Source organism: Equus asinus, chromosome 7 (genome assembly GCF_041296235.1).
Source record: "Equus asinus isolate D_3611 breed Donkey chromosome 7, EquAss-T2T_v2, whole genome shotgun sequence".
Taxonomy (NCBI): Eukaryota; Metazoa; Chordata; class Mammalia; order Perissodactyla; family Equidae; genus Equus; species Equus asinus.
The window spans coordinates 64,100,103-64,128,098 of NC_091796.1; the positions used below are offsets into that span (position 1 = coordinate 64,100,103).

General features: G+C 37.1%; 1 protein-coding gene across 1 annotated transcript; it reads left to right on the top strand.

Annotated features, from left to right (window-relative positions):
* Positions 1–26,818, top strand: PSMC6 (proteasome 26S subunit, ATPase 6). The gene is made up of 14 exons (XM_014834275.3): positions 1–203; positions 1,217–1,296; positions 1,390–1,429; positions 1,669–1,721; positions 4,413–4,480; positions 4,725–4,839; positions 6,876–6,963; positions 8,362–8,423; positions 8,507–8,630; positions 17,631–17,692; positions 19,196–19,316; positions 19,459–19,539; positions 23,726–23,797; positions 26,323–26,818. Exons 1-14 carry the CDS (start codon positions 77–79, stop codon positions 26,439–26,441), a joined length of 1,212 nt encoding a protein of 403 aa, XP_014689761.1. The 5' UTR covers positions 1–76; the 3' UTR covers positions 26,442–26,818.
* The last annotated feature ends 1,178 nt before the right edge of the window (positions 26,819–27,996 follow it).

The following is a 27,996-nucleotide window of genomic DNA, read 5'->3' on the forward strand; positions in this document are numbered from 1 at the left end:
GGGGCGGGCGCGCCCTGAGCCCGCCCCCAGGGAGGTGCTCCTCCCTCGCCCCGCCCCTCGCCCCGCCCGGGCGGCCATGGCCATTCCCGGCATCCCCTATGAGCGGCGGCTTCTCATCATGGCGGACCCTAGAGATAAGGCGCTCCAGGACTACCGCAAGAAGCTGCTGGAGCACAAGGAGATCGACGGCCGTCTCAAGGAGTGTGAGTGCACCTTTCTTTCCACGTCCTCTCGTACCTGGGCCCGCCTCTGTGTCCGACAGAGCAGAGGCCTGTGGCCGAGCCTGGCAACCGGGCCCCGGAGATGGGAAGGCCTCGGTCCAGGGACTTCGCGCTTTGTCATTCGGCCCTGAGCTTAGGGAGCAGCGCCTGTTTGGCGTGGAAATGGCCGGTTCTCGACCGGGTGACGGAGAGAACGTCCCCACTTCTGAGGTGAAAGTGGAAGGGGATAGAAGAGGAGCGGGGAAGAAGTGGGCCAGGGATGTTTTGCGGCGCAAGGAGGGCAGTGTTGGTGGAGCCCAGGACCGGAGACGGGGAGATGCTGGAGTCAGGGAAGCTCCGGCGAGAGAGGGCGCTCGGGGAGCAGCCTTGGTGGTGGAGTGGGGAGCCGGACGCGGAGCTCTCGAGAGGAGTCCGTCGGGCATAAAAAGCCTCCTCGTCTTTGCTCGTGTTTTGAGTTGTCCTCCAGTTTCCCTTTCAAGTACTTTCAAGTACAAGTTTCCCTTACCTCCTGAGCTAAAAGGGCACATACGTTTTTTCATAGTGCGCCTTCACTGAAAAGGCTGAGGAGTTTAATTAAATGAAGGAAGACCGTAACTATTTAATTCCGGACAACTGCACCTGTTGACCTTATTTAGGGTGGAAAGCCAGAGAGTAATAATCCATGTGGGTAGGTGAAGAGGTGAGGAAGATTCTAACTCGTTTGTCATTCCGATTTGTAGTCGAAAATCCGAAAGTGTCAGAGTGTCAATATCTGTTAAGTGTGTAACCTAAAATGTGCTAAACAAGTAAGTACTGCTGATCGGAAAAATAAAAATACAGTGCTTTCTCTGTAACATTTCGTTTTTAAACGTATCGCCCATAAATGGCCTTATTTCTTTTCTGGTTTGATACAGTGGATATAAAATGTATGTTAAATGAAAGACTTAAGTGAGACTTAGTGACTTAAATTTACTAAGGTTATTGTTTAGTTAAAATGTATAAATTATATTTTTCAGTAAGGGAACAATTGAAAGAACTTACCAAGCAGTATGAAAAGTCTGAGAATGATTTGAAGGCCCTACAAAGTGTTGGACAGGTAAGTAATGGAGTAGGGGGTTGTTGGGGCTATGGGAATTTGCTTTTGTTTTTGAGCTGCTGGCAAAAAGTAATTTTTATTTTTCTTTCCTAGATTGTGGGTGAAGTACTGAAGCAATTAACTGAAGAAAAATGTAAGTGGATTAGATTGTTAGTAAAGAAAAAAAGAGCGGACTCTCCCCCCACCAACTTTTGAAATGCTTATTATTTTAATGACAACAATGAAGGTAGATAATATTCTTGCATAGAGTAGGTTTTCCTTCAACTGTTGTCTTCTTGGAGGGGAGAAATAAAATTGAACTTGCTATTGATGTGAGTATACTTACTTTTTACTTTCTATTTTTCAATTTATTCTTTCATTTTCTTCCTCTAGTCATTGTGAAAGCTACAAATGGACCAAGATATGTTGTGGGTTGTCGTCGACAGGTAACGCTTTACATTTGTATACTGCTTTATAGTTGACAAAAACACTTTCACATAAATTATTTAATTCTTGAGGTGAGCAGGTCAGGCATTATGCCCATAACTCCCAAAGGTGGTTTGGGATGTGGTCAGATGTAGCTCATTATTAGCAAAGTGTGAACTCATACCATGGGCTTTGACTTCTGGTATTTTCTACTTTCTGGTGTATTGCCTTGCCTCAGTCAGCTCCACACTCTTAGAAATTGAAGATTTTACAACTAGAAAATGGATTATTTTATTTTAATGTCTTTTTTTGAAGAGAACTAAAAGTATGAGACTTTATGAATTAACTTTTGCTTTATATTTAAATATTCAGAAACGTTACTTAGAGACTTTACTATAGCCTAAGTTGATTTTGTATGAGTTTGTTTAGATTAGAATAGACAAATTGAAATAACTCTGAATTTCATTTTGCAGTCATGAAAAACACCAACAAATGGCTTCAGATCATTCAGTAGCTTCTGAAGTCAATGTAGGCACTCCCTATTCTTTAGGAGATCTGCTTAGATAGAGCAATTTTATAACTTCATTGGCAGACCTTTCTCTATTTGCTATATCGGATTAAAGTTTTAAAACATTGGTATAACATGACTGTAGAATGGAATTTACAGGGACAAAAGGTAATCTTAGGATTTTGCCTAGCATGTAAGTGGGGTGACATTTTCTAAATCAAAATATTAGATACCTAGTGTGACAAAGGTTTTTTTTTTTTCTTTTCTTTTGAGAAAGATTAGCCCTGAGCTAACATTAGCCACCAGTCCTCCTCTTTTTGCTGAGGAAGACCGGCCATGAGCTAACATCCATGCCTATCTCCCTCTACTTTATGTGTGGGATGCCTGCCACAACATGGCTTGATAAGCGAGGCTTTATCCGCACCCGGGATCCGAACTGGTGAACCCCAGGCCACCAAGAATCGGAACGTGCGAACTTAACCACTGGGCCGGCCCTGACAAAGGGTCTTTTATGTCCCTTTCAGGGCTCTCTGTATGCCAAGACTTGGCATTTCTAATATAGTTCATAGTTTCAAGTACTGCATTTACTGACTTTTTTTTTTTAGCTTAATCCATTATATTAAACCTAGTATTTTGCCTGTCTCTGCTTCATTTTCATTGGCACTAAATCCTAATCTTAGAGCTTTTTGCAAAATCCTGTGAAAAGTAGTCACTAATTTGTATGATTCTGAAATTGTATTGGCAAGCAGTTTTTTTAAACTGTCAAAAGGTAATGTTACTTTTGAAAAGTAACATCCTCAGTGTGAGGTGAATCTGTTGGATAGAGTCTATCCAGTTCCAGCTAAATAAATTACCCTCCCTAACTATGCCAATAAATTGCTTGGTATGATTTAACCTAATATAAAATGTACTTAGCTCAGTGTCTGTGAGGTACCAAAGGCATGAATGATGGTTACTGGGGTTTGTTTTGTTTTGCTTTTAGCATTTTAATGACAATCTTTTAAGGGGAAACAGTGCATTTCCACCTTTTCTTCTATACAGTAGTCTGCTCTTAACCACTGGGCGGGCATATGTTGCAAGACTCCCAGTGGATACCTGAAACCACAGATAGTACCAAGCCCCATGTATACTATGTTTTTTCCTATACATATGTATTTGAAGTGTGACAGCAAAACTAGCATGAATTTCTTTTTTCTTCATGACAATTTCATGGATAGAAGATTTACCTTTACTGTAGATCTTAGCAATCTCAGCATATGATTTTTTCTTTCCTTATTAAGTCAAGAATTTTTACCTTTTCACTTAAAGGAAGAACTTTACGGCTTCCCTTTGGCATATCCGAATTGCCAGCATCACTACTTTTGTACTTTGGGGCCTTTATTAAGTAAGCTAAGCGTTACTTGAACACAAGCACTGCGATACCACAACAGTTGACAGTTGATCTGATAACCGAGACACCTACTAAGTGACTAATAGGCAGGTAGTTTATACAGCTGGATATGCTAGACAAAGGGGTGATTCACTTTCTGGGCAGGACGGATTGGATGGGGCGAGATTTCATCATGCCACTCAGAAAGGCACGCAACTTAAAACTTCTGAATTGTTTGTTTCTGGGATTTTCCATTTAATCTTCTCCAACCATGATTGACTGTGGATAACTGAAACCACAGAAAGGAAAACCCAGGATAGGGGGAGACTACTGTAAAAGTAACACATTCTTCCCCAAAGCTGTAGTTTTTAAAGTAAATCTGATGAGCACACCTTTAAAATCCTTCCCTTTCCTTCCCCCCAAACGTTCACTTACAGATTTCTATGTAGATACTTTGGTACCAATTGCCACAGTCACTGTTTTGCAGTGCCTGAATCAAAATAAGGAGCAAAACTATGTTAAATAGAGAGCCTTTGAAAGTAAGTTATCAATGTCCATTCCTTCTTCGAAAACAAGGCCATTGTCACCTCAAACTTTGTGTATTAGTGATCTCACATTTCACACTGAGATTGCACAAAGGGGCATTCTTTTAAGGGGCAGATGGAAATAACTTTATTACTTTTATAAGCCCTTCTGTTGGCATAGTGTTTATAGTCTAATATTAGTCTTCTCTGAGGGGTAAAAATGATTATTTGGCTTCTAAATATTATGCTCTTCTTAGAGTATTATTCCCCTTTTAAAGTACTTATGACACCTTTTGTTTTACAAAATTAGCTTGACAAAAGTAAGCTGAAGCCAGGAACAAGAGTTGCTTTGGATATGACTACACTAACTATCATGAGGTAGGTTTCTTATTCTTTTTAGTTTACCTTTTATTTTCACAGAGGGATGATTTTATCCAAAATATATGCTTCTTGAGATAACTGAGTATTTTGCCACTTTTTCCCTTTTACTAATTTCTAATTAATTTAAACATGTTTTATAAGATTATCTGCAGATACTTGCATAAGAAAGTCGTTTATACTCATCTCTAGGCTGAGAGAAAATACAGCTTTTAAAAGAAAAATACATACCTTATCATTACAGATATTTGCCAAGAGAGGTGGATCCACTGGTTTATAACATGTCTCATGAGGACCCTGGGAATGTTTCTTATTCTGAGATTGGAGGGCTATCAGAACAGATTCGGGAATTAAGAGAGGTTGGTGTGTATACTTTGTTCTCTGAATTTACTAATAAATAGTACTGGTTTTAAGATGCCTGAAGAGAGAAAGAAGATGAAAATTACTCTTTGCCCAAATAGTGGTTACTGAATATTATACCTTCAATGTCCTTGCTGAGAGAAGAATAGCACTGAATTTGTAGCTATGAAAATTATAGTGTTCGTTAATGTGGAGATAATTTGGTGTTAGAAGAATCCTGCCTTTTTGTGATAAAGAAGGAAAAACAGCTAAGAACAAATGATTTAATCCGATGCCCATGCTATCTGTGGTTTTGATTATCAAGGTAGATTACTTGGGTCAGAGCACATTTGGATAACGTGTGTAATGTAGTTTTTCCCACAACCTCATTAATGTTAGCTTCCCACTCTTACAGTAGAGTAGGTTACCTGTGCCTTAAATATTTTATTTGATAAAGCTATTTGCTGTCATTTAATAAAATATTGGCTTTAGAGTGGATTAAACCTTCTAAGCTCTTAGATGTGAAGAATCAAATCAGAATTGCCTTGCGTCACAGCACAGGTAGCTTTTTGACAATTCTCTTTAAAGGAAACTACGTTGTCCTATTGATTTCATCCTAGTTTAGGATGGAAGTATTTAGGAATGAATGAGGATAGTCGCATCACATAGTTACTTCAGCTGGTTTAAGCCCTAAGCCAGTAGTTTTCAGACTTCAGCGCATTCAATTTTCTGGAACTCTTAGTAAAGATGGAGATTTCTAGGCCTCTCTGCATGATTTTGATGCAGTAGTTTTGGGCTGGGACACAAGAATTAGCATTTAAACAACCATTCCACGTGATTATGAAACCTAATTGTTTTGTGACCATACTTGAGAAAGTACTGGTCTAAGCATAAATAAAAGCCTATTCTGGGGCTGGCCCGGTGGCACAGCAGTTAAGTTCGCGCATTCTGCCTCTCAGCGGCCCAGAGTCCACCAGTTCAGATTCCGGGTGTGGACATGGCACTGCTTGGCAAAAGCCATGCTGTGGTAGGTGTCCCATGTATAAAGTAGAGGAAGATGGGCATGGATGTGAGCTCAGCAAAAAGAGGAGGATTGGCAGTAGTTAGCTCAGGGCTAATCTTCCTCGAAAAAAAAAAAAAGCCTATTCTTCTCAACTTTGTAGTAGTGAAAGGGCAACAGAAGAAGAACAAGTGATTCATGGAACTGTGAAATCTAGTTTTTCACAATGATTTGTTGCATCAACCATAGGAGCAGAAAGAATCTCTCACACACACCCAAACAAACACGCTTTCACGTGCAATACCCTTTTTGATCGGCAGACACTTCAAAATATTGCTTTCTCACGCTTTTGGCTTGTCTTAATCACACCTTGTGGGCACAACTATTATAGAAGTTTGTCTCTTAAGATACTGGTATTGTAAAGAGTTTAAGTTGGGCAGTCACACCCTCAGTTTTTCTATTCTGCAGTTTTCTTTCCTTAAATCAGTATGACATTGAGAGCAGAATATATGGTTCTTTTAAGGCTGCTATGGCAAAATGCCTACATATGGAAATTTTGTATAGCTTTCTCTTAGTGGCAATTATAGCTTACCAAATTTCCCTGTCGTGTAATTATTTTGTTTTGTATTCCCACACGCAAAATGGTCTAGATCTTTTGTTTTTGTTTTTTTTAAACTGATTTTTTGTAGAGTAATTTTTTCATTGAGGCATAATTTATATTCAGTAAAATGCACAGATTTTAAATGTACAATTCAGATATATTTTGACAGATTATATGTTTGTGTAACTCACTCTAGTCAAGTGTGTGATTTGTTAAAATAATTCCACACTTTTTAAGTAGTTTTTAAGAAATTATTTAAAATTTTTTAGATTTAAGAGATATCCTAAACCTACCTGAAGAAAAACCTGTAATATAAATGGTTTTACACAGATGGAATTCTAGATCCATTGTGAATTATGATTTATATACATAACCTTGTTGATATTTTACTTAAAATATTTGAAAGTGTCACAACCTTTACTAACTTTTTGAGAAACGTGCAACTTCTTTTCTAGGTGATAGAATTACCTCTTACAAACCCAGAATTATTCCAGCGTGTAGGAATAATACCTCCAAAAGGCTGTTTGTTATATGGACCACCAGGTTGGTATTGAATTTATGTCTTCCCCGCTAATAAATGAATGAATGAAGGGGAAAAAAATACGATGAAAATTTAACGTGGGCAATTCCAACCTCTAGCCTGCTCAGAGTAAAAGAGAGTTAGGAGATGTGTGTCTGTTCTCTCAGGCATGCTTAGTCCTCTTGTGCCTCATAGTATATATATCTTAACATGCCCTGTGATTCTAGTGCACTGGTTCTCACAGTGTGGTTCACAGACCTCTGGGTGTCCTTGAGACACTTTAGGGAGTCTGCAAGGTCAAAGCTTACTTTCATAATACTAGGTGTTAGTTGCCTTTTTCACTGCATTGACATCTGTGTTGTTGGTGCGCGAGTAATGTGGGTACACCTGCTCATGCCATAGCATTAATCAGTTAAATCAGTGGCATTAAGGGTACTAGGAGTCACTGTGTTCTCAACCATCCACACTTGCAGTATTAAAAAAAAAAAATTTCAGTTTCACCTTAAACTGTTCTTGGTGAAGCAGTAAAAATTATTAACTTTATTAAATCTTGATCCTTGAATAATGTCTGTTGTATTCTGTGTGATGAATGTATAAAGTACTTTTGTTGCATACTGAATAGGACAGTTTTCTCTAGGAAGAGCACTTGCGTAGTTGGGTTGCCAGCTGAATTAGCTGATTTTCACGGAATACCATTTTCACTTGAAAGGATAATTTACAGACAGTCTATGGTTATCATTACTGGTTATTGGCTGTTCAGCCTGGTTATTGGTTATCTGGCACACATTTTTTCAAAAATGGATGAAGTTAGCCTGTCATGTTAAAGACAACAACTGAGACCATCTATAGCCAGTGATAAAATTTGAGGTTTCAAATGAAAATTAGAATTTTTGAAAAGTTACATTTGGTACTGTGAGCTTCATAGCTTTCTAATACATTAAAACTTAAAAGACTTTTGTGATGAGATTGGTGATAATATTGACAAACATGATTTTTTAATATTGTATAACGAGAAATGCTGACGTCTGGAGGATTTATATAAGTCACTGAACCAGTAGTTTCCAAACAACCAATACTTGGTATTACAATGTCACGCATAGATAAAAGATCCAATCAGCATGCAGGATAGACCAATGAATTTTAATGTGACGGAACTTTCCATCATAATCTGTAAGTGGGGTTTGACATATTTCTAAAGTTATGTATTCAATGTGCTTATAATAAACTTACAAGGGATATTTGGTGTAAAATTTAAAATTTTAATATTGAGAGTAGAAGTGTTCTGGAATTTTAAATGGAGATTCTATTTCGGATTTACCTTCTATTTTGCAAATTTACTAGCCAGAGGAGTACATTCTTAAAAGGTTTTTGAAAATTTGTTTTACTTTTCATCTAAGTAGGACTTCTTTTGTCATTTCTAGGTACAGGAAAGACGCTCTTGGCACGAGCTGTTGCTAGCCAACTGGACTGCAATTTCTTAAAGGTAAAGGGAAGATTCTTTTCTGTAGTTGTTGAAATTAAATTTTGACTTGTCTTATATTTACCTTAATGTTTTCCTTTAATCAGGTTGTATCTAGTTCTATTGTAGACAAGTACATTGGTGAAAGTGCTCGTTTGATCAGAGAAATGTTTAATTATGCCAGAGACCATCAGCCATGCATCATTTTTATGGATGAAATAGATGCTATTGGTAAGAATAACACCTTTCAAATTTTATTTTGAACTTTTCTTCAAAGTGTTAGGAAATTTTTTAAAAACCTAAGAGAACCTTACTCCCCTCTTTTCACCTCTAATTGCAAATTGTGTAAAGTAGCAAAATGAATTGCATATTATTTTTAAAAGATTCTTAAGAAAATTTAATAGTGTTTTTTAAATTGAGGTCATAATAGTTTATAACATTGTGAAATTTCAGTTGTACAACATTATTTGTCAGTCACCTCCTATATCTGTCCTTTTACATGTTATGTCCACTCCCAACCCCCTTCCCCTCTCTTAACCACTAACCTGTTTTGTTTGTTCATGTGTTTGTTTATCTTCTACGTATGAGTGAAATCGTATGGTATTTATCTTTCTCTGTCTGGCTTATTTCCCTTAACATAATAGCCTCAAGGTCCATCCATGTTGTTGCACATATGACAATTTTATCTTTTTTTATGGCTGAGTAGTATCCCATTATATATATATATGCCACATCTATATCCAATCATCAGTCGATGGGCATTTGGGTTGCTTCCACATCTTGGCTATTGTGAATAATGCTGCATTGAACATGGGGGTGCATAAGTCTCTTTGAATTGTTGATTTCAAGTTCTTTGGATAAATCCCCAGTAGTGGGATAGCTGAGACATATGGTATTTTTATTTTAATTTTTTTTGGTGAGGAAAATTGATGCCAGTCTTCCTCTTTTTGCTTGAGGAAGATTGTCGCTGAGCTAACATCTGTGCCAGTCCTCCTCTGTTTTGTATAAGGGATGCCACCACATAGGGACTTGATGAGCGGTGTGTAGCTCAATGCCCAGGATCCGAACCTGGGCTTCTGAAGTGGAGCGTGCAACTTAACCACTATGCCACCGGGCCAGCCCTATTTTAGTTTTTTGAGAAATCTACATGCTGTTTTCCATAGTGGCTGCACCAGTTTGCGTTGCCACCAGCAATGTATGAGGGTTCCTTTTTCTCCACACCCTCTCCAACATTTGTTGTTTTTTGTCTTGGTGATTATAGCCCTGCTGACAAGTGTAAGGTGATATCTCATTGTGGTTTTGATTTGCATTTCCCTGATGATTAGTGATGTTGAACATCTTTTCATGTGTCTGTTGGCCATCTGTATACCTTTTTTTGAAAAATGTCTGTTCATATCCTCTGCCCATTTTTTGATTCGGTTGTTTGCTTTTTGTTGAGTTGTGTGAGTTCTTTATATGTTTGGGAGATTAACCCCTTGTCAGATAGACGATTTGCAACTATTTTCTCCCAGTTGGTGGGTTGTCTTTTCGTTTTGTTCCTGGTTTCCTTTGCCTTCCAGAAGATCTTTAGTCTGATGAAGTCCCATTTGTTTTATATTTTTCCTTTTGTTTCTCTTGCCTGAATAGACATGATATTTGAAAAGATTCTTCTAAAACTGATGTGAAAGAGTGTACTGCCTATATTTTCTTCTAGGAGTTTTATTGTTTTGCATCTTACCTTCAAATCTTTAATCCATTTTGAGTTAATTTTTGTGTGTGGTGTAAGATAATGGTCTACTTTCATTCTTTTGTGTGTGGCTGTCCAGTGTTCCCAACACCATTTATTGAAGAGATTTACCTTTCTCCATTGGATGTTCTTAGCTCCTTTGTCGAAGATCAGCTGTCCGTAGATGTGTGGGTTTATTATTGGACTCTCAATCCTGTTCCATTGATCTGTGTGTGTGCTTTTGTACCAGTACCACACCTTTTTTTTTTTTTAACTTTGTATTGAGATTATGATAGTTTACAACCTTGTGAAATTTTAGTTGTACACTATTGTTTGTCAGTCGTGTTGTAGGTGCACTTCACCCTTTGTGCCCACCCTCCAACACCCCCTCCTTTCTCCCAGTAACCACTAATCTGTGCTCTTTGTCTACATGTTTAACTTCCACATATGAGTGGAGTCATACAGAGATTGTCTTTATCTGGCTTATTTCACTTAATGTAATACCCTCAAGGTCAGTCCATGTTGTTCTGAATGGTACGATTTTATCCTTTTTTATGGCTGAGTAGTATTCTGTTGTGTATATATATGTATATATATATGTATATATATATATATGCACACACACCATATCTTCTTTTCCAGTCACCAGCTGATGGGCACTTAGGTTGCTTCCATGTCTTAGGTGTTGTAAATAATGCTGCAATGAACATAGGGGTGCATGGGACTTTTGGAACTGCTGATTTCAAGTTCTCTGGATACATACCCAGTAGTTGGATGGCTGGGTCATATGGTATTTCTATATTTAATTTTTAGAGAAATCTCCATACAGTTTTCCATAGTGGCTGCGCCAGTTTGCATTCCCAACAGCAGTGTATGAGGGTTCCTTTTTCTCCACAACCTCTCTAACATTTGTTATTTTTTGTTTTGGTTATTTTAGCCATTCTAACGAGTGTAAGGTGGTATCTTATGTAGTTTTGATTTGCATTTCCCTGATGATCAGTGATGATGAGCATCTTTTCATGTGCCTGTTGGCCATCCATATATCTACTTTGGAGAAGTGTCTGTTCATGTCCTCTGCCCATGTTTTGATCAGGTTGATTGATTTTTTTGTTGTTGAGTTGTGTGAGTTCTTTATATAATATGGAGATTAACCCTTTGTTGGATATATGACTTGCAAATATTTTTTCCCAGTTAGTGGGTTGTTTTTTTGTTTCAGTACTGTTTTCCCTTGCCATGAAGAAGCTCTTTAGTCTGATGAAGTCCCATTTGTTTATTTTTTCTATTGTTTCCCTTGTCTGAGAAGACATGGTGTGCGAAAAGATCCTTTTAATACTGATATCAAAGAGTGTACTGCCTATATTTTCTTCTGGAAGCCTTATGGTTTCAGGTCTTACCTTTAGGTCTTTGATCCATATTGAGTTTATTTTTGTGAATGGTGAAAAAGAATGGTCAATTTTCATTCTTTTACATGTGACTGTCTAGTTTTCCCAGCACCATTTGTTGAAGAGACTTTCTTTTCTCCATGGTAGGCCCTCAGCTCCTTTGTTGAAGATTAGCTGTCCACAGATGTGTGGTTTTGTTTCTGGGCTTTCAAGTCTGTTCCATTGATCTGTGCACCTGTTTTTGTACCAGTACCATGCTGTTTTGATTACTGTAGCTTTGTAGTATGTTTTAAAGTCAGGGATTATGATGCCTCCAGCCTTGTTCTTTTTTCTCAGGATTTCTTTAGCACTTCGGAGTCTTTTGTTGCCCCATATGAATTTTAGGATTTTTTTTGTTCTATTTCAGTGAAGAGTGTTATTGGGATTCTGATTGGGATTGTATTGAATCTGTAGATTGCTTTAGGTAGTATGGATGTTTTGACTGTTTATTCTTCTAATCCATGTGCATGGAATGTCTTTCCATCTCTTTATGTGGTCATCAGTTTCTTTCAGGAAAGTCTTGTAGTTGTCGTTGTATACGTCTTTCACTTCCATGGTTAAATTTACCCCAAGGTATTTTATTCTTTTTGTTGCATTTGTGAATGGCATTGTGTTCTTGAGTTCTTTTTCTGTTAGTTCGTTGTTAGAATATAGAAATGCTACTGATTTATGTATGTTGGTTTTATACCCTGCAACTTTGCTGTAGCTGTTAATTATTTCTAATAGTTTTCCAATGGATTCTTTGGGGTTTTCTATATATAAGATCATGTCGTCTGCAAACAGTGAGAGTTTCACTTCTTTCCTCCCTATTTGGATTCCTTTTATTTCTTTTTCATGCCGAATTGCTCTGGCCAACACCTCGAGTACTATGTTGAAGAAGAGTGGTGAGAGTGGACACCCTTCTCTTGTTCCTCTTGTCAGGGGCATGGCGCTCAATTTTTGCCCATTGAGAATGATGTTGGCTGGTGCGTTCGTCATATATGGACTTTATTATGTTGAGGGAATTTCCTTCTATCCCCATTTTGTTGAGAGTTTTTTTTATCATAAATGGCTGTTGGATCTTGTCAAATGCTTTCTCTGCATCTTTGGAGATGATCATGTGGTTTTTATTCCTCAATTTGTTGATGTGGTGTATCACGTTGATTGATTTGCGGATGTTGAACCATCCCTGTGTCCCTGGTATGAATCCCACTTGATCGTGATGTATGATCCTTTTGATGTATTGATGAATTCGGGTTGTCAAAATTTTGTTGAGACTTTCTTCATCTATGTTCATCAGCAATATTGGCTTGTAGTTCTCCTTTTTTGTGTTGGCCTTGTCAGGCTTTGGTATCAGAGTGATGTTGGCCTTGTATAATGTGTTAGGAAGTGTTCCATCTTCCCTAGTGTTTTGGAATAGCTTGAAAAGGATTGGTATGAAATCCTCTCTGAAAGTTTGGTAGAATTCCCCAGGAAAGCCATCTGCTCTTGGGGTTTTATTCTTTGCGATGCTTTTGATTGCTGCTTTAATCTCTTTCCTTGTGATTGGTCTGTTCAGATTGTCTGCTTCTTCTTGGCTTAGCTTTGGGAGGTTGTAAGAGTCTAAGAATTTATCCATTTCCTCTAGAATATCCATTTTGTTGGCATATAGTTTTTTGTAGTATTCTCTTCTATTCCGCCGTATTTCTGTGGAGTCTATTGTTATTTCTCATGTTTCATTTCTGATTTTGTTTATTCGAGCTTTCTCTCTCTTTTTCTTTGTAAGTCTGGCTAGGGGTTTGTCAATTTTATCTTCTCAAAGAACCAGCTCTTCGTTTCATTGATCCTTTCTACTACCTTTGTTGTTTCAATAGCATTTATTTCTGCTCTGATTTTTGTTATTTCTCTCCTGCTGTCTTTGGGCTTTGTTTGTTGTTGTTTTTCTAATTCAGTTAGGTGTAGTTTGAGATTGTATATTTGGGATTTTTTTTGTTTGTTAAGGTGTGCCTGTATTGCGATGAATTTCCCTCTTAATACAGGTTTTGCTGTATCCCATATGAGTTGCTATGGCATGTTATCATTTTCGTTTGTCTCCAGGTATTTTTTGATTTCTCCTTTAATTTCTTCAGTGATCCATTGCTTCTTCAATGGCATGTTGTTTAGTCTCCACATCTTTGTTCCTTTCTCAGCTTTTTTCTTATAATTAATTTCTAGCTTTATAGCATTATGATCAGAGAAGATGCTTGTTATTATTTCAATTTTTTTAAGTTTATAGAGGCTTGCCTTGTTTCCCAACATATGGTCTATCCTTGAGAATGTTCCATACGCACTTGAGAAGAATGTGTATTCTGCTGTTTTTGAATGGAGTGTTCTATATATGTCTATTAAGTCCAACTGTTTTATCTTTTTGTTTAATTCCACTGTTTCTTTGTTGATTTTCTGTCTTGACGATCTGTCCAATGATGTGAGTGGGGTGTTGAGGTCCCCTACTATTATTGTGTTATTTTCAATAGCTTCTTTTAGATTTGTTAATAATTGCATTATGAATGTTGGTGCTCCTGTGTTGGGTGCATAGATATTTATAAGCGTTATTTCTTCTTGCTGTAGTGTCCCTTTCATCAGTATATATTACCACTCTTTACCTGCCTCATCTTGAAGTCTACTTTGTGTGATATAAGGATTGCAACACCTGCTTTCTTTTGTTTACCATTAGCTTGGAGTATCATCTTCCACCCCATCACTCTGAGCCTGTGTTTGTCCTTGGAGCTGAGGTGTGTTTCCTGGAGGCAACAAATTGTTGGATCTTGTTCTTAAATCCATTTTGCCGCTCTGTGTCTTTTATTGGAGAGTTCAATACGTTTACATTGAGGGTGATTATTGATGCATGAGGGCTTAATGCTGTCATTATATCACTCGTTTTCTGGTTTTCCTGCATTTCCTTTGTTTCTCATCCTGTGTGTTTTGGTCTAACCATTGAATTCTGCAGTTTTTTATGCTGTGTTTCTTAGTTTTTTCCTTATTTATTTTTTGTGTCTCTGTTCTGCTTTTTGGTTTAGTGGCTACCCTGAAGTTTGTATTCAGAATTTCATGCATAACATAGTCTATTTTCTGATGGCCTCTTATTGTCTTACTCTAAACTGATTCAGTCCCTTTCCTCCTCCCCTCCCAAGTTATTATTGTCATCTCTTGTTCCAAGTTGTGTTGCAAGTTTGTGGTTAAAATGACAAGATTATCTTTGTTTTTCGTGTTTTCCTTCCCTTTAGCCTAATGCTATGGTTGAATATTTGCTATCCTATGCTGATTACATCTATATGTCTCCCTACTCTGTGTTTTGTGACCCCTTTCTCCCTTTTTTCTTTTTTCAGATATGAGGGCCTTCTTGAGGATTTCTTGTAGGGGGTGTCTTGTGGCTGTGAACTCCCTTAGCTTTTGTTTGTCTCGGAAAGACTTGATTTTTCCCTCATATCTGAAGGATACTTCTGCTGGATAGAGTGTTCTTGGCTGAAGATTTTTATCTTTTAAAGTTTTGAATATGTCATTCCATTCTCTCCTAGCTTGTAACGTTTCTGTAGAGAAATCTGCAGAATGTCTGATAGGGGTTCCTTTGTAGGTTATTTTCTTCTGCCTTGCTGCCCTGAGTATTCTTTCTCATTCATTTTTGCCAGTTTTACTACTATATGCTTTGCAGTAGATCTTTGTACATTGTCAAATCTAGGACATCTGAAATCTTCCTCCACACACATTTCCCTCTCATTCCCTAGATTTGGAAAGTTCTCTGCTATTATTTGAACACACTTTCTGCTCCCTTCTCCTCCTCTTCACCTTCTGGGATACCTATAATTCTTAGGCTGCATTTCCTCATTGTGTTGGATATTTCTCAGAGACTTTCTTCATTTCTTTTTAGTCTTAGTTCTCTCTCCTCCTCTGTCTGGAGCAATTGAACATGTCTGTCTTTGATTATGCTGATTCGCTCCTCTATGATGTCCACATGAGCTTTCAGGGAATCTGTATTTTGTTTTATCTCTTCCATTATGTCTTCCATCTGTAGTATTTCTGTTGATTCTTCTTTATAGTTTCAATCTCCTGTGAAGTATCTCCTGAACTCATTAAATTGTTTCTCTATATTCACTTTTACCTTATTGAGTTTTTTGATGATAGCTATTCTGAATTCATTGTCATTTAAATTACTTATTTCAGAGTCCTCAGGACACAATTCTGGGTATTTATTTTTTTCTCTCTGGTCTGGAGTTTTGATGAACTGCCTGATGCTGGAAGAATGGGCTTTTCCCATTGTGATATTATTCGGTTGCAGTTGCAGCCTGTCACCACTGGATGGGAGTGGATAGCCGCATATTCTGAGCCCTCTGCCTTCAGCTGAGATGGGGCGCTGCGCTGCAGGTGCAGAAGGGCACTTTCTCCTGCATACAGTCCTTGGTTTCCCGATCAGCTCTTGCTATCTTGTCTCCTGCGATCATGGCTTGATGAGGTCACCCCTGCGAAAGCTTTCGCCCCATTGGAGGGCTTCCCTCTAGGCTGCCAGGTGCCTGGGGAGTCCTGGGTGATCCTGAGGACATGCGACTCCTCTCCCGCTGCCTCCCTCATGGAGCCTCCTGTGGCAGTGATCCCAGTCTTTAGGGGAGGGAGCGAAGTTCTCTCTTACCCAGTTACAGCTCCTCAGAAGGGAGCTCTAGCCTCTCTGCCCTCCGTCGTTTGGCTGCTGTGACTCTTCGAGGATTCCTATGCTATTAGGTTATTTTTTGTTGGAATATGGTTGCTCCTTTTTGTTGTATGTTGGAGAGGAGAGAGTCACGGGCAAGCTCACTCTGCCATGATAGTGACGTCACTTGAGTACCATACTGCTCTGAGTACTATAGTTTTGTAGTATATTTTGAAGTCAGGATTCTGATGCCTCCAACTTTTTTCTTTTTTCTTAGGATTGCTTTAGGCATTCAGGGTCCCTTGTTGCACCATATGAATTTTAGGATTCTTTGCTCTATTTCCGAGAAGAATGTCACTGGGATTTTGATTGGGATTCCATTGAATCTGTAGATTGCTTTAGATAGTGTGGACGTTTTAAGTATGTTTATTCTTCCAATCTCTGTGCATGGAATATCTTTGCATTTCTTTATGTCATCATCAATTTCTTTTAATACTGACTTATTTCAGTGTTTACATCTTTCACTTCCTTGGTTAAATTTATTCCTAGAAATTTTATTCTTTTTGTTGTGATTGTAAATGGGATTGTATTCTTGAGTTCTCTTTCTGTTAGTTCGTTATTAGAGTATAGAAAGCCAACTGATCTTTGCAAGTTGATTTTGTACCTTGCAATTTTGCTATAGTTGATTATTTCTAATAGTTTTCCAATGCATTCTTTAAGGTTTTCTATATATAAAATCATGTCGTCTGCACTCAGTAAGAGTTTTACTTCTTCCTTGCCAACTGGGATACTTTATCTTTCTTTTTCTTGCCTAATTGCTGTGTCCCAAATCTTCAGCTCTATGTTGAATAAGAGTGGGGAGAGTGGGGACCCTTGTCTTGTTCCTCTTCTCAGAGGCTTTTCAGTTTTTCACTGTTGAGTATGATGTTGGCTGTGGGTTTGTTTTATATGGCCTTTATTATGTTTAGGTACTTTCCTTCTATACCCGTTTTATTGAGAGTTTTTTATCATAAATGGTTGTTGGATCTTGTCAAATGCTTTCTCTGCATCTATGGAGATGATCATGTGGTTTTTATTCCTCATTTTGTTGATGTGTATCACATTGATTGATTTGCTGATGTTGAACCATTCCTGCATCCCTGGTATAAATCCTACTTGATCATGGTTTATGATCCTTTAATGTCTTGCTTTATTCAGTTTGCCAATATTTAGTTGAGGATTTTTGCATCTATGTTCATCAGTGATATTGGCCTGTAATTTTCCTTTAAAGAAAATGTAATGAATTTTAATGAAAACTGTTGACATAGACAAAATGAGAAACATTATACCAAAATCAATTCTAACTTTGTCAGTATAATTCTTATTATTGACTGTTTGTCTTAATGTTTTCAACCCCATAATATGATGTGAAACTATCATATTCTATTTTCTTAAATAATGATTGTACAGGAAAAGAGAATGCATGTGAATTTCCCTATCTATTATTTTAGGTGGTCGTCGGTTTTCTGAGGGTACTTCGGCTGATAGAGAGATTCAGAGAACTTTAATGGAGGTAGGAGTTGGTTTAAATGATAAACTGAACATTGGGTATTTGAAAGTCAAGTCAAGAATAAATACACTTTATTTCAAGTGTGAAATTTGAAACTATTGACAGTAATGAACACATTTCTGTATCACATTCTCTCATAAGAAAATGACTACTGGAAAATAATAGGGTTTTCCACAAAATTCAATTTGATAGACATCTGTACTATTGTATGCTTTTTGAGCAGATCAGCCATTCAGATATTTAAATTGTATATTGTACTTCTTATTGTGAATGTGATTTTGTGCTAGATTTATTAAAAGATGTGAATAACAGACAAGACTGGTGGCAATAAGTGAGTTATAATTACATATGAGGTTGCTCTGAAAGTTACTAGCTCTTTCATCTCTTTATTGCTGAGAGTGAGAGGAAACTAAAATAGTTTTGATAGTTGAAGAAAATGGATGATAGGATATTAGACTGTACATAATCTTTCTCCACTTTCCCTTTCCGTTCTCTAAATTCTGTGAAAAGGATGGCAAGATCCCAAATACCTTTTCGTACTTCTACAAATAGAAACTAAGTAGGATAGGTAATGCAGTGTCAAATTCTGTCTCATTGATGGTATTTGAAAATGACGTTTCATAAATTATACTGAGCTCAGAAGATATACAGTGTTTAAAAATTAATTGTAGAGTCTCTTAGAAACTTTACCTGCAGTATTTTAAAACAACACAGATACTAATTTTATTCATGTAACTGATATGTTGTCAACTAAGAGATATTTTGGGAAAGGAATAGAAATATTGTCAGGCTAGCTGTATTTTAAAGAGTTTTTTGAATCCAGCTAGGTTTTTCAACATTTGTTCATGAAAACTTTAGGAATCAAAGGAAATATGTTTAGTGTCTCATTTTTTCTATGTATAGTAAATTATTTGAAAATATATTTAAGGGGTTTGTTACCAAATTTGTAGGAAAATCATTCCATCCAGTTATCCTAATATAAGTTTTATGTCTGGCATACCATAAGCACTTTATACATTAGATTTTATTGTTAGTTGTTTTTTTGAAAATAACTGGATGAAAAATATTTGAACATTGGAATTCATCTCTACATAGTTTAGTTCTGTAATTCTTGACTATCAGATGGAAGCCATCAGAATTATTAAAACTACCTGATAGCTATAAAAAATACATACTTAAATAATTTATCTTGGAACTTTGAGGATGGAACATATATTCCTTTATATAAGAGAAAGAAAAAAATAGGATTCCATCAAGTGATCATTCTGAAGACCCCATATCTATCTGTAGGCAATACATTTCAAGATATTAGGCGTATAAAAGGTGTGTGCTATCTATTTTTTTTTTTTATTAATGTTATGATAGATTACAACCTTGTGAGATTTCAGTTGTACATTATTGTTAGTGATGTTGTGGGTACACCTCTTCCCCCTTTGTGCTAGCTATTTTTTAATGGTTGGGATGTTTTGTAAAATCTGTGATTTTCATTTACAAACATATTCTTAGTTGCTGAATCAAATGGATGGATTTGATACTCTACATAGAGTTAAAATGATCATGGCTACAAACCGTCCAGATACACTGGATCCTGCTTTGCTTCGTCCAGGAAGATTAGATAGGAAAATACGTGAGTTAAGGCTCTGTGCTTGCTGTCCATTTCCTTTTGTGTATGTCCGTTTCTCTTCCCATACCTCCTCTTCACCCCCTACTTTATTTAAAAAACAAAAAACTTGAATGCAAAAGAATTTGTTGTAATTTCTTATTTTCAGATATTGATTTGCCAAACGAGCAAGCAAGATTAGATATATTGAAAATCCATGCAGGTCCCATTACAAAGCATGGTGAAATAGGTAAGGAAATAAGTTATTTTGTATATGTTTACATTTGGTAAGTGAAGCAAAATGCTATTGGATATCACTGATAGCCTACCAAATCTGGTTTTAAATTCAGCTAATGTTTTTTGAGCATCTCCTATATGCTAGGAATTGTTTTAAGTGCTGGGATTATAGCAATGAAGAAAACAGACCAATTCTTGCCTTTACTGAACTTCCTTACATTCTTGTCAAGAAAGACAAATAAAGTAAGTAAGATATATAGTATATTAATGGTGAAAAGTGCTATGGAGAAAAATAAAACAAGAGAAGGGGAGTTGATAATGCTAGGAGCAAGCATGAATATATACATTTTTAAATGGAGGCTGGGAGGGGGAAACACAGGGAAGGCCCTACCAAGGTTATATTTAAGCAGTGACCTGCGGAGGTGAAGCAACTAGATGGGGATATTTGGGTGAAAATCATGCAGCAGGAGCAGCAAGTAAGAAGGCTTTGAAGCAGGTGCATGCCTGGAACATTCTAGGAGCAGCAAGAAGCCAACATGTCTGTGGCAGAGTAAACAGAGTAGTAGTAGCAAATGAAATCATAGAAGTAATTGGGAGCAGATTGTGTAGAACCTTATTGAGGCCATTGTGTAAGAATTTTGGCTTTTATTTTTAGTAATATGGATGCCATTGGAGGAGTGTGAGCAGAGGAATTTGCTTTTTTTAATTTTTTAACTTTTTATTATAAAAAATTAAAAATACATAAAAGTAGAGATAAAAGTATAATGAAATTCCATCCCCAGGTACTCATCTCCCAGCTTCAATAATTATTAAGTCTTGGCCAATCTTATTTCAACTGTAATCTGTCCCACCTCCTACCTTCCCTCTGGATTTTTTAAAAGGAAATCCCAGATATTATCATCATTTCATCTGAAAATATTTCAAAATTCACTGCTGTTAAATAAGATCATTCTGGCTGCATGTAGAAGGACAAGGATAGAAGCAAGAGGATCAGGTAGGAGGTTATTTCAGTAATCCAGGCAAAAGATGATGGTGGCTTGGTCCAGGATGGTACTAAAGTTTTTTAAAATAATGAGATTCTGGATATATTTTGAAAATAGAAGTAACAAGACTTGCTAGTGAATTGGATGTGAGGTGTGAGCTAAACAGAAGGACCAGGGAAGACTTAAGCTTTTGACTCATGTACCTGGAAGGATAGAGTTGCCATCAATAAAAATGGGGGAAGACTGGAAAGATAAGGTTTTAAAGGTAGAATAAGGAATTCAATTCTGGATATATTAAGTTTGAGATGCCAATTAGATATCCAAATAGAGGTGTTGATTAGTAATTCTGTATGCATCCATAGCTCATTGGGGTGGTCTATGCTAGAGATACAAATGTAGATAATAGCAACATAAAAATGGTTTTTAAAGTTTTGAGATTAGATAAGATTCCTGACAAAGTGAAGCTAGATAGAGAAGAGTTTCAAAAACTGAGCTAACTCCAACATTAAGAAGAACCATCAAAGGAGGCAGGGAGGTATAGTCACAGAATTAGGAGTAAAACCAGGAGCTGTGGTGTCCTGGAAGATAAACGAAGAAATTGTTATAAGGAAGACTGATTTCCTGTCACATGCTGACGATGTGTGAGATAAGAAGAGTTCTGAGAATGGACTTTTGGATACACTATGTGAAGATCATTGGTGACCTTATCAGAAGTAATTTCTTTGAAGCAGTGGAGGTGAAAGCCTACTTCAAATGGGTTTCAGAGAGATTGGGAGGAAAGGTATTGGGTTTAGACATTTCTCTCAAGGAGTTCTGCAGCAAAGGGGAGAAGAGAAGAAATGGAGCTGTAGTGGAAATGGAGATGAGGATTGGGGAAGTTTTCTATAAGATAGAAGAACTTACAGCACTTTTTTTATGCTGATGGGAATGGTCTAGGAATGAGAGAGAAATTGATAATGAACTTTCTTTGAAGAAGGGTTGGCCTTGTCTATGAGCATCGACTTTTCATTTATGAGAATAGGAGGGAAGGCAGAATATATAGATGCTGATGATGACATGTCAAATGGCAGGAACTAGTAGAATTTTTCTTCTGCATGCTTTTATTTTCTCAGTGAAATAGGAAGCAAGTTCAGAGTGAAGATGGGGAAAGTATTGTTAGAGATTTGAGGACAGAGAAGTTATAAAATAATTACCTATAGAAGAGAGAGACTGGACTAGGGTGGAGGCCAGCAAACCCTGGCTTATGGGCCCAATTCTGTCTTCCTTTTGTTTTTGTAAATAAAGTTTTGTTGTAACACAACCACTCACATTCATTTCTATATTGTCTGGGACTGTTTTCACTGCAAGAACAAGAATGAGTAGTGGTTTTTTTTTTTTTGGAGGAAGATCAGCCCTGAGCTAAAATCTGCTGCCAATCCTCCTCTTTTTTCTGAGGAAGACTGGCCCTGAGCTTACATCTGTGCCCATCTTCCTCTACTTTATATGTGGGACACTTACCACAGCATGGCTTGCCAAGTGGTGCCATGTCCACACCCGGCATCTGAACTGGCGAACCCCGGGCCGCTGAAGCAGAACATGCGAACTTAACCAATGCGCCACCAGGCCGGCCCCAGAAATAAGGAGTTTTGACAGAGACCATATGGCCTGCAAAGCCTAAAATAATTACTATCTGGCCCCTTACAGAAAGTTTGCTGACCTCTGAACTAAGGGAATCTAGTATAATTGCTGAGCAGCTTTAAAAATCCTTTAGAAATTAGTAGTCCAAAATAATTACAATAGTTGATTGTTGCCTCTCACAAACTTTCTCATTGCTCATTGAAAGAGTTTGAGCTGGAAAGATTGAGCTAAACTAAGGATATCAATTTCTAGGGTTCTCCCAATACTGAGTGCTTACTAGGCGCCAGATACTGTGCTAACCTTGGGAGTCTCTTTTTCAGGAAGCTTAGAATGATCTTGAACCTGAATGAAGAATAATTAATGAATATCTGTATGATTTCAATGGAGATTGACATATTCTAGATTGCCTGACAAAGGATGTCTCATCAGAGTTATTCACATTGTGGTAGCCTGTGCTGTTTCCTATTTCTCTCCTTTTTCTATATCAAGTCCATAACTGCTCCCCCATACCAATAGCTCTTCATGTCATGTCTGAGCTGTGGATGGAAAGGTCACTTAAATATTGCTTTTATCATAGATCTGATACCTCACTATTTGGACCTTACACAGAACCCAGAAAAGCTAACCAATGCTTGTTGTAGCGTTTAAAAATTCCATATGATAAAATTATGTCTGATGACTATTTGGCTTGTGTGATTAAGTTCCATTGTGGTTACAGTTGGTTTTGAGTGTTCTAGATTTATTCAGATTAAAGATTTGCTTATAGTTCTAAGAGTCATAGCTTGACAGATATCTGAAGTGCACATGTGTATAACTTCACTGCATAGAAACAGGTTAAAATGTTTTCAGATCTTCATGATATTTCTTGGTTTTAAAGTTTCAGAACTGTTTATTTCTGCTTGGTGCTGGTTTATTTAACAGAAGCATAGTTTTTGATTGTTAATATTGTGTAATCTTAACAGAGATGATGCCTAGCTGATCAAATTCAAAGCAAGCTCTTCAGTTCAGATTTTCCATATGGGCATAAATCAACAAAAGGTCTAGGGGCCAGCCCCATGGCTGAGTGGTTAAGTTCAAGCACTCCACTTCGGCAGCCCAGGGTTTTGCCGGTTCAAATCCTAGGCACGGACATGGCATCGCTCATCAAGCCATGCTGAGGCGGCATCCCACATGCCACAACTAGAAGGACCCAGAACTAAAAATACACAACTATGTACAGGGGGGCTTTGGGGAGAAAAAGGAAAAATAAAAATCTTTTTTTTTTTTTTTTTTTTGAGGAAGATTAGCCCTGAGCTAACTGCTGCCAAGCCTCCTCTTTTTGCTGAGGAAGACTGGCCGTGAGCTAACATCCATGCCCATCCTCCTCCACTTTATATGTGGGACGCCTACCACAGCATGGTGGGCAAGCGGTGCCTTGTCTGCACCCAGGATCTGAACCGGCAAATCCTGAGCCGTTGGGAAGCGGAACGTGTGCACTTAACTGCTGAACCACAGGACTAGCCCTGGAAAAATAAAAATCTTAAAAAAAAAAAAAAAGAAAGAAAAAGAAAAGGTCTATTTTTTTTTTTTTAATAATTTTCAGTACTTTTTCCTAAACAGATTATGAAGCAATTGTGAAGCTTTCAGATGGCTTTAATGGAGCAGACCTGAGAAATGTTTGTACTGAAGCAGGTAAGGGTTTAAAGAACAGTTTTGCTATTGCTGTTGATGTTTAATTTGCTAAAAATGTATTTGGGTTTGTCCAAAAGCAGAGCCTGAGCTTTGCAAGGATTTGGGTACTTGCTTTTGGGGAAATTGTTTCCAAGAAGCAGGAGAGAACAGGGCAAGTGAGATGGGAAGAAGGAAAGCTATTATGAAGGTCCACCCTTGAAGTAGCTGCTTTAGGCAAGGGAGGCTTGGTTCTGTTGAGACCTCAGAGAGATGTACTGAATGCCTTCCAGGATTACCCAGCTGAAATAAGGGAGACTAGAGCATTTATTTTCCAACTGTCATCCCCATTGGATGAGATTTGCCCTTTGGGATGTTGACTCCTGTATTTCTGGATGCCTTAGGGCAGAATGTGAAAAGATATGCATGTGATAGGATACTGGCCTGTAAGTTAAGTCTTGACTGTACAGAATTATCTGCCACGCCCATGGCTGAGATCAGACTGGGCTAGCACCACAGGTATCTGCTGCAAAATGGATGACGTACTTTCTGATAGTAGTCTGTCGGCAATAAGCTTTGAAAGATTCATTTATGAATTTTGTGATTGTGCAACTTGTGTAAAATGTGGTAGTTTTTAAAGATAGTTTTCTCTGTGGATTGTGTGATCCTATTTTTATTTCTGGTATCAAGTGGCTTTAAAACCCTACATAGACTCATTTAGTCTTTGTCCACCACACAGAATCTTAAAATTGAAAAAATTAATTTCTGCAGTAGTTTTTATAGTTACTGACTTTTAGGTTGCAGATGAACAGTTTTATTTAAGTATTACAATATGTGAATTCCTCTTGTTTTCATATCACCATTGGCCTTATTTTAACGTTTCTTAGATATTCAATAGACAGTGTTTAAAGAGGCTACTCAGGCATGGCTTTTCCATAGGAATATCTTCGTGAGTGTACTGTGGCTCAGTATCTGGATCAAAGATCTGCAGCTCTAGAAACTCTCAGTGGGAATCAGAGTAAATCATGCTCAGAAAGACTTATTAGTAAGCAAAAATATTAAGACATAAACTATCATGTGGCTTGCACTACTGGGAGTAACTTATGACATTCTCCTTCCAAAAATCTACACTGGACCAAATCATTATCAGAAGATTGCTGTGGTGAAATTGGAATGCAAACAAAAGTAGTGTCATAACCTTAAGGACTGATACCATCAAATTATGATATTCTCTTTTTTCTCACATATTTTAAAAAATTCATTTTCAATTATTTCCAATAAAGAGCTATGACTTCTGTGTGAATTAAAACTTTAGCTTTTTACCTGGGTGGAACATTCACATCTGGAGACGTACTGAAATTCTTTGGTTTTCTTTTTATTAGACTTCAAGCCTTTTTTGTGAATATATCTTTCTGTAAGTTGAAATACACTTGATTCAGTTATAGTTGTCTTTTCCATTCAAATTCTGAAATTATCATCCTTTTTGGATTAGAATGTATCTCAGATTCACTCATTCACTAAATAATGATTTGAAAGTAGTCATATGCACAAGTTTTGGAAAAGTAACTTACCTAATTTAGTTGTAGCCTTCACTATTGAAAAATTAGTCTTTTCCATTCACCAGATTTCTGAGAACATAAAGTGGCTATTTCTAAGACTCTTTATATAGAAATCTTGAAAGGAAAGATAGGAAGTAACCCATGAAATCTTCTATTTCAACCCACTCATTTTATGTAGGGGAAAATTCAATATAAGCAGATCGTCAATGAAAATATTAATAGATTTCAATTATTAGATAGTGATACCATACCAGCTTTAGTTTATCATGAAATTAGGATTGTCTCAAAATCTGCGACCCATATCCATGACAACTGATGTTAAAAGAAAAAATACAAACAAAAAATTTTTACTCCTTTTAAAGTAGTATTTGACAAGTAACTAGTGAAACACTTGAGAGAAAAAATTGAATTGTGATACTTGAATAAGGAAGTCATATAAAAATATCAATTTGTACATATGTAAGGTAAATTTTAACATGTAAATAATGGCACTGAAATTTGGTAAAGCCCACTGTTGGCTTTTTAAATTTCTTATTTTCTAAGCTTTGGATTATTAATAAGAAATGGCTGTCAAAATTACTGGAAGTGTTTTTGTGTTTTCCCAAACTATACACGTGCTACCTCTTTCCAGGGAATTGCTGCCTGTAGAGTTAAGAAACCATTGCTTCAAATGTGTATGTTTTGTTGATAGTTGCATTTTGTTTTGTTGTTTCAAGATGCCATTGGATACGGGAACTGTGTGAGCTGGATTGTAAATATTCAGATAATTATCTCATTGTTTTCTGCTTTCAGTTTGGGAAATATTGCTCAGTATAGCTATGGAAATTTATTGAACGATGATAGTGATTTTAACAAATTAAAACGACTGTCTCAGAAGTAGTAAATCTAGGCTCCTTCACCTTGACTCCATAGAATTACATTATTTAGTTTTCTTAACAATAAATAATTCACATATCATATGTAACAGTCATGTTGTTTTATTCTCCACAGGCATGTTTGCAATTCGTGCTGATCATGATTTTGTAGTACAGGAAGACTTCATGAAAGCAGTCAGGAAAGTGGCTGATTCTAAGAAGCTAGAGTCTAAACTGGACTACAAACCTGTGTAATTTACTGTAAGGTTTTTGAAAGCTGCATGACAGACATTGGCTTAATGTAAAAATAAAGCTAAGGAAAATAATGTATGTGTTGGCAACGATCTCATTAAAAGCTAATGAATAAAAATATGTGTAAATAACATCATAAGAAGCAGTAATTCAATAATTCTGCTTTTAAGATTGGTACAGAAGAAATTTGTAAATGTTGCATTTATTGCAGCAGAAGTTATAAGAGTATGTTGAAGCTTTTCGTATTTGCTGTGTGAGCATTTTGTAAAACATTGAAAATGGTTTGAGATAGTAGTACAAAAGAGCATTTCATATGACTTATTTTATATCATTTGTTTTCCTTATCCTAAAAAGTTGAATAAAATCTGTTTGATTCAGTTCTCCTGCATATGTTCTTGTCTTCTGTTAGTATACATTTACTATGGTCCTCTAGGTTCTTTAGTAAGTAAACTATTTAATAACCAAGATGAAGTTGTGTTTAGATCTTAGGTTTTTGAATTATATTTTAGAACAGTACCCACATTAGGTGTTCATAAGAGCATCTTGTTATATATAACATATGTATGTGTGTGTATGTTTATATCTATATATTCCTTCTTCCAGAAAGTCTTCATTTACTGTTTACCTACTATGATTAGGCTGTGTAATAATTAATTGAAATAGTGCGTGCACATCCATAACCTTTTTTTAGATTATGATTAAAAGTAATATTTGCTAATAAATGTGACTTGGTTTTCTTGATTTATGTGAGATGATACTTCTCTTTTGAGAATGTTAAGGTCTGGACCCTCGCCCCAGAAAAATTCATACATACATACACACAATTTTGCATATACTAAAACTTAAGGAGATTTATTATTTCCCAAGCTTACCTGTGGACTCTGTAAGTATCTCTAGATACCAGGGTAAGAGTATCTGCTATAGGGGATGTTGATGTCAGAAATGTTCAAAAGTTTTGTTACATATACACAGTTCTTTCCTACATCATGTGGCAATTAAAGCTTTGACAAATTACAACAGGAAATCATTTTTGGATATCAATTGAGATTATCTTATTAAAGCTGCCGTTTAAAATAAAAAGACAGGCCAGCCTGCTGGCATGGTGGTTAAGTTCAGGCACTCTGCTTTGGCAGCCTGGATTTGCAGGTCCCAGGGCTGGACCTACACACGGCTGATCAAGCCATGCTGTGGTGGCGTCCCATATACAAAGTAGAGGAAGATTGGCACAGATGTTAGCTCAGGGCCAATCTCACAAAAAAAAGAAAGAAAGAGGGGCTGGCCCGGTGGCACAGCGGTTAAGTGTGCACGTTCCACTTCGGCAGCCCGGGGTTTGCTGAACCCCAAGTGCGGACACGGCCCCGCTTGGCACACCATACTGTGGTAGGCGTCCCACATATAAAGTAGAGGAAGATGGGCATGGATGTTAGCTGAGGGCCAATCTTCCTCGGTGAAAAGAGGATTGGCAGCAGTTAGCTTAGGGCTAATGTTCCTAAAAAACAAAAAGGAAACTTTGGTTTCATAAACACTAAAGAATGAATGATACATGACCTGGGTAATT